This window comes from Vigna radiata, chromosome 6 (genome assembly GCF_000741045.1).
Source record: "Vigna radiata var. radiata cultivar VC1973A chromosome 6, Vradiata_ver6, whole genome shotgun sequence".
Lineage (NCBI taxonomy): Eukaryota > Viridiplantae > Streptophyta > Magnoliopsida > Fabales > Fabaceae > Vigna > Vigna radiata.
The window spans coordinates 27,017,890-27,025,872 of record NC_028356.1 but is presented as its reverse complement, the minus strand read 5'-3'; the positions used below and the strand labels follow the sequence as shown (position 1 = coordinate 27,025,872).

Genomic DNA, 7,983 nt, shown 5'->3' with positions numbered 1-7,983 from the left:
CAAATTTATCTATTAGTATGATCCTTCTATATATTTATTAGATTGTTTGAGTCTTTAAGACTTTGGTATAATAATATTCCACATTTTTATCTAAAAAAATATTTTCTAATCAAGTGTAATGTTTTTCAAAATTAAAAAATAAAATTATTAATTTTTTATTTAAATAGTAATAGATACTAAAATTTAGTGGCATAAATCAACTTTCTCTCTTACTATAATTAAAGATGGAAAGCAACACATTACATAATCAATATTTTGTAAGACACATTAAAAATCTCAATGAAAAACTATTATTTTTCAAATTTCAGCATATGACAACTAATTAGATTTCGTACTATGAAACAAATAAAAATAAACTTAGTTGCATATTAAAATTTACATTTTAATTTAATTGTTTGGTTTCCATAAATAATGGGACAGAAGGTTATGTCCTTTTGTGATATGCTACAACCAAAATGAATTAATTAGATTTTGAAAGAAAAAAAAAATAGTTTACTAAGACAGTTGAAGGTGTATAATTTTGTCTAATAAGAACAGACAAAGGGCCTTTGTGGTGTGGCAGAATTTTAAATATATATTTTGCAGAGAAGCTCGAATACCGTTGTTACTAACCAACAACAACACTCCCACACTATTAAACAAACAATGGCGCCATTACCCTTCCACATTGCGCCATTAACACAACACTCTCCACATGCTCCACACTCACCTTTCATATTTAAAAAAAAAATTATTTTCTCTTTAAACTTGTTTATTGGAAAAATTTAAATACAAAACTTGAGTTCATCGTTTTCTTAAATTTAATAAAATTTGATTATCAAATTTGATCTTTAAATTTTTAAAATAAATTAATATAATAATTTTAATTAAAAATGTAAATTTGTTTTAACATATTAAACAAAACTTCAGATTTATTTAAAACTATTTATATTATTTCACGTGTTTAAACTCATATATCATATTATAACATTATTTCATATGAAAAAAAGTATTATAGTTAATTTGGTGACAAACAAAATTCATATTGAATAAAATAAAAGATGAAGATGAATTTATATATATAAATTGATAAAAAAGACTTTTTGAAATAATAATAAAAATAAAACCCTGACCACTTTTATGAGTTGAACCTCTCTCTAAGTTATTCATGTTTTTTCAATTTAAAAATTAAAATATATCAAAATTTTGATAATAAAAATGTACTATAATTTTGGAACATATACAATTTTAATTGTATGTCTAATATATTTAACTATTGCTTATCTTATAGACCCATTAAAAAGTGTTCTTGTTTTATGATAATTAATATGCATTGTCCAAAAATTTGTTAAAAAGAGAGGAAAATAAAATGCATCCGTTATTAATTATACGATAAATTAATAAATAGTTATTAAAAGTAGGTTTAATAGGTTCAGAGGTTCCTATATTTGGAGATTTGTTTCAATTGGGTCTTTCAATTTTGAAAGTGATTAATTAGGTCCACATATGCACTTCAAAGCGTGTCACATGTTCAAAAACTTCATGGCGTTAACTGCATTTAACAAAAAAGACTTTTATTGATTCAAATTGACAAAATTAGAGACCTAATTGATCATTTCAAAAATTAGAAGACCCAATTGAAACAAACTTCCAAATATAGGGATCTGAACCTATTAAACCTTAAAAGTATACTTTAAAATATATGTTTAATGTTTTTAATTAGTAACTAATTTAAATTTAATTAATTTTGATTTTTTTACTAAAATAACAATTAAAATATATTATAGTCATTTATAAATAACTGTACATGAAAATTAACTTTATGTTCAAAGTTTCACTTTTATTTAAATTCAAAAGAAAGGCAAAAAGTAATAGAAAAATCAAAATAAATTGTCCTCTTTTTGGAGGGAGAAGACAGAGTCCAAACTCCAAAGTCTCTGCACTTCCATGGCCGGCACGTGACCCATTCCTTCTCTCTCTCTCTCTCTCTCTTAAACTCTTACTCTTTCTACAGCCTTCTCCTACCTCTCTTTCTCCGTCAATGTCTTCTTCCTCCGGCTACGTCCGCTCCTCCCAACGAGCCTCCATCTCGCCGCTCCGTTCGCGGAAATCGCCGGCGGGACCCGCCAAGCCCGCCGGAAGACCTACCACACCGTCCTCCTCCTCCACCTCCTCGAGGCCGTCGACCAAGGCCTCTATATCTTCGGTGGCTGCCGCCGCCGTGCTCGACTTGAGCAAGGCGAAGGAGAATGTCTCTGTCACAGTTCGGTTTCGACCCCTCAGGTTCGTCCATTTCGCTCCCCTCTTGTTTGTTGTTTAGTATGTGTCTTTTCAATTCGTATATTTTTTATTATTAAACTATGTTGTTAATGTGTTGTGGAAGTGGGAGAGAAATTAATAAGGGGGACGAGGTGGCGTGGTATGCGGATGGGGATCATATAGTGAGGAATGAGTACAATCCTTCCATTGCTTATGGCTTTGGTTAGTATTCTTATTCACTAATTACTTTTTCTCCACATGGACAAATGTTAAACAAACTCTTACTTCCATAAAATAAAGGAAACTCTTACTATATTCCATCTTTTTTGTAATTAGACGTGTTCCTTCCTACAGTTAAAATGTTAGACTTTGTTTCGTATGAATTTGGATTGTCTTTAAAATATTAATTATAATTTTTTTAATATATCAAATTGGGTATATTTTGAAGAAATATGGACAATATCAAGAACACAACAAAAAATTAGACTCATTTTGTATGTACTAAATAAAATTATTGTTCGGTTAAAATTAGCAATCAAGGTAATTATTTTTTTAAGGTAGTCATTGTTATAGTCAATTAATTTATTTATAATTGAATGATAGTGTAAAACTCTTTTTTATGTCATGAGAGTACATACAGTGTTTATGGTATGTCTGGACAACGTACTCCACAAGCACTTTTAGACAAATAAAAGTAAGAAAATATAAAATCAACTTTTCCATAAGTTAAAATTAGCTGTATAAGTTACTTTGTAAAAACTCTCTTATAACTTCACTACATTTTTATTTTAATTTATGTATGTTAATTTTACTTTTTGGAGTTGTTGATTACATTAGTTTTTAGAAAAGTTCTTAGTACTTGATGTACAACTAGTGCCAAAATGAGTGCAAAGAACAATAAAAATATAGTTTGAGTATCACATTAACGGGAGATGCAAAACAAAGAATACATAAAATAAGACAGATAAATAACCGTCTTGTTTAATAAGCATGTAAGCATTAAAATTCACTACTTCATTTATTCAGTTAAAACAACTACAAACTACTCTTATATAGGATTTCTAAATTGAAGAATGCAGCGTACATTACTTGTTCATTTTGTGCGTTCCTTCTATGATGTTTCTTGTTACTATATTTTTCCTGTGACAGATAAGGTATTTGGGCCAGCCACAACAACTCGGCATGTTTATGATGTGGCTGCTCATCATGTTGTCAGTGGTGCAATGGAAGGGATTAACGGTAATGATTTTGCAGTTATTTTTACTAGTGCATGTTAAATTGATTTTTTGAAAAAGGAAGAAATTAATGGATTGAGGACTTGTAGTAAGTTAATGATTTATTAGTGGCCTGTAAGTTGTCTGCAGGAGCAATTTAATACTAATAATCCCAATTTATGTCGGTTACTTGGTTGTTATGTCAGAAAAACTATTTTCTGATGACATTCATAGGAGAACAATTGCTCTTAAATAGAATACAAAATCCTTTATCATGGAAACTCCTAATATATGGTAGGCACAGTCTATCCCTGTAATTTAGGGTCAATTATCCTGTACAATACATATAAAATATAATGTCAGCCTATCCTCCTGATTACGGAATGTAATTAAGTCTGCTAATTGCAAAATGTAATTAAATTTGTAGAAGTAAATATTATCTCCAACATAAAGTTGATGAGTGGATGTTATCCTTTCCTAAATTGCCAACAATAGATTGAAATGTAACACCACTTAGCCCTTTTGTCAATATTTGCAAGTTGAATTCCGAAGGATGCAAATGGTGTTCAAATTGTCCCCTTATCCAACATCTCCTTTATGTGTTGCACTGGATTATGCACAATATTTATTGCTGACTTGTTATTGCAATACCTTCATCCAATCAATCTTCAGGTTTTCTAAAATTATCTTTAAATGTAGTATTTCACAAATTCCTAAGGTCATTGCTCAAAATTCTACCTCTACACTTGACCTTGCTACAACATTTTCTTTCTTGCTACTCCAAGTCACCAAATTTCCTCTAAGAATAGTGCAATATCTGGAGATAGATCTTTCAATCATCTATAGAACTTGAATATTCTGTGTATGTAGGCTTTTAATATCATCTCATTCCCCCTAGAAAATAGAATTCCTTTTCTAGGAGTTTCTTTGAAGTACTGTGGAATGATAAACAACTCCGAGATGAGTTTCTTTGAAGTATCGTGGAATGATAAACAACTCTGAGACGAGTCTCTTTTGGATTCGGCATGAACTAACTTACAATCCTTACAACATAACCAATGTTAGGCCTAGTACGAAACAAGTAGATCAAAATAAAAATTTAATTTATATTTTATTAAGTAAAATTTAATTAAAATTAGGTTAAATATGTCTTTTGGTCCTCATATTTGTACCTAATTCCCAATTGGATCCTCATATTTTTTTTGTCCCAATTGAATCCAAATATTTGTTAATTTGAAGCAATAAAACCCTCTCCGTTAACTTTCCACTGTCGTTTAAGTGTGATGACATGGATCAGACATTAGTAGGTTATTTAAAGTGATTCAATTACGTGGAATTTTTATTTAAAAAAATATAGTTAGAAATTTGGAAAATCGAATAAGAGATGTTTACGTTTTTAGAATCTAGAGAACCCAAATTTGCTTTTCCAGTTCGTCCTCTTTCCTTTTACGTGAGCCATCACAAGCTTCGAGCTTCTTCTCCTCTCTGATCTCGCGGACCACCCAACCTTGGAAAACCATTTTTGGCTCGTGCTTAGGGAGTGGTCTCGCGAAGGCACGACGGAAAGGGGGCGGAGGCGCGTTGGCAGTTCTTATTCTTCTTCCCTCTATTCTGATTCGTAGCAAGGAGGAAGCTTCCTTCTCTTCCTCCTCTTTTGTTTTTTATTGGGTTCCGTAGGGGCTTCTGTGTCGATATCTAAGTTTTGCGAATTGGGATTAGGGTTTTCGTTTCAAATTGATCTGGGAAATCCTGGGTTCTCTCTGTATTCGAAATTTGGTTGGGATTCTTCTTCCTTGCAGATCGGCGGTGAGGGCTTCTGCATTTTGCGGCGAGATTGGGTTTCGATTAGAGACTTTAGGGAGTTCTGTTCTTGCACTTTTAATTGTGAAATTTGTGTGTTTTTGACCTTTTGTAATGAAGGATATTTGATGAACGCAATTAGGGGTGGTTCTTTCTTGATGATTTTGTGTGAATTTTTGATTGCAACAGTAGAGCCAATAGTGGTGAATGCTTTGCTAACTCTTGTAATGTGTTGTTTCAAAGAAATGGAATTGGAGAGGATGTTAGGCACCAACTGAAGGGTATTTTGACAAATCTGTTCTCCAGTCTTCTGAGAGTTCTCAAACCATGTTTCTGATTGATAGAGGATATTACCAATTTTTTTTGCATGATGATTATACTACTGCATAAATCCATTATTTCCTTCCTGACTCAGATTAGAATTTCCCTGAGCTGGAACATCTTCAGTGACAAGTGTTGGAAGTCCCACATCGACTAGAGATGAGGCCATTTAAGTGTATATAAGTGGGTGCAAACCTCACCCTACAAGCCGGTTTTGTGGGGTTGAGTTAGGCTTAAAGTCCACTTCTAACAACAAGAAATTTTGCTCTCTGTGGTTCTTCTGTAATTTCTGACAAGGCTGTGACTGATTTCCTTTCCGACTGGAAATTATCAGTTGATGGCATCCTATTTTTCTTTGGCTTTCATATTCAGTATGTTCTAAGTCAAAATTTAGAGCTCTCCAATAGGACTTTTTAGTTGAGACAGCAGAATCAACAATTTCTTCTATAATATCAGTCTGTGTGGTGTCACGGCAGATTTCCAGACATACTTCCTCTTTTTGCGTGGATTCTCTTTGAACGGTTTCTTCTATGTCACTAACTATTTTTTTTAAAAAAAAATTCCACGCAATTGAATCACTTTGAATGACCTACTAATATCTGATCAATGTCATCACAGTTAAACGGTGTTAGTGGAAAGTTAACGGAAAGGGTTTTATTGCTTCAAATTNACAAATATTTGGATTCAATTGAGACAAAAAAAAATATGAGGACCCAGTTGAGAATTGGGCACAAATATAAGGACCAAAAGATATATTTTACCTTAAAATTAACATTATTTATATTTTACAAGGTTAAATTTAATTAAAATTAAATTTTAATTTATATTTAATTTAATTTATATTATATTTTATATATTTTTTGTAATTCTATTTAAATTTTATTTTAATAATTTATAAAAATATATTCTTTTAAATATTTGCGGATATCCGTAGGGATCCGTGGGTTTTAAAATATCCGCAAATATTTTTTAAGCGGATATCTGTCGGATAGTTGGTGGATTTGTTTTTTCGGGTCGGGTTGCGTGTAGGCACTATCCGTTCCCGACCCGACCTGTTGCCATTCCTAGTCTTTGCACTTGCATCTCCATTTAATAGCAAACATGCAAACAGAAAAAGGAAAAAAATAAAAAATTGTCAGAGTAGTCCACTACCTCGTCAACTTGCCTAGGGTTAGAATCGCGCAGTGAAATGTTCGTGTTTAGACAAAATCAAGAGGGAGTGAATTGGTTTCCTTAAAACAAATTGCGCCTTTAAAAATTTTCCCTTTTTATAAACTGATTTTATAATTAAAATCGATGCATTATAAATAACAATAAAAGTAAAGAGTGTAGGGGAATAGAGAATTGCATAAATAGTTTTATACTGGTTTGGATTAGAAGACCCTACATCCAAAGAGATTAACCAATCACTAACAAACAACCACAACATACAATCACAAATAATAAAGTTTGGGTTAGAAAGCACATCTCTTGAAGACACAAGAGATGAACAACACTTCTTTTGACATAAAGGATGAATAACACCTCTTTTTGACACACAAAGGATGAACAACTTTCCTAGCAACAATAACAGTAAAAACACTCAATCACTTAAGACACACTCAATGAAAGTTCTTGCTCTATGCACACTAGGTTTTTCAAATCCTTTTTCACAAACACATAGAGTTTCTCTAGCAGTCACAACTCTAAACCTCTAAGTAAAAATTTATTTTGGAAACTAGGTTTAGCTAAAATATATAGACTCTCTCTTTTGAAAATTTGGTCAAAAAACTGAAAAGTCTGGTTGCAACTGCTACTAATAATCATTATCTCAAGTGATAATCGATTATCAAAGAAACCTTTTTCAAAAAACATTTACTCATTGTGATAATCAATGACTAGCAGTGATAATTGATTGTCACAGAGACTCTTATGAAAAACTTGATTTTAATTGGATAATCACTTATCACATAGGTTTTTGTGAAAAATAGAACTTTCCGTGAGTGCTGTGCTGCTTGGGTTCTGTTTATTGAGTCTTGATCTACTAATTTAAATAAAATACATAGATTACAAGACTTCAACAACTAAGTTCTTAAGTCTTAAATGTATCTCTTAAATACAAACATTCTTTAAGTCTTGAACAATTCTCCATGAGTCATCATCATCAAAATTTTTTATTGAAGCAAGATGTTCATCTTTTTCTTTTGTCAACACCCAATTGTGGGATGAGCTTCACTCTTCAACTTGTTTTGATGTCACAGGCTAGCTCGGTCCAATCCGTTTGTTGGGGCCAATGATAGGTCGAGCTAAAATGGGCTGGCTTGTTTTGCCACCTCAAGTCAATACTGTGGTGTTCATTGTGTACTTTAGGAAGTTCTATATTTTATCCTCATTGTAATTTTATTCTTTATAACAAACATATCTTGCTATT

General features: G+C 31.7%; 1 protein-coding gene across 3 annotated transcripts in view; it reads left to right on the top strand.

The window, feature by feature from the left end:
* Positions 1 to 1,849: 1,849 nt before the first annotated feature.
* Positions 1,850 to 7,983, top strand: part of LOC106764831 (kinesin-like protein KIN-7C, mitochondrial) — a 33,394-nt gene continuing 27,260 nt past the window's right edge. For all 3 annotated transcript variants that reach the window (XM_014649241.2, XM_022782321.1, XM_022782322.1), the window contains exons 1-3: positions 1,850 to 2,262; positions 2,363 to 2,460; positions 3,388 to 3,477. In XM_014649241.2, the coding sequence (XP_014504727.1) occupies positions 2,021 to 2,262; positions 2,363 to 2,460; positions 3,388 to 3,477 (430 nt within the window). In that variant the 5' untranslated portion in view covers positions 1,850 to 2,020. The remainder of the gene's footprint in view (positions 2,263 to 2,362; positions 2,461 to 3,387; positions 3,478 to 7,983) is intronic.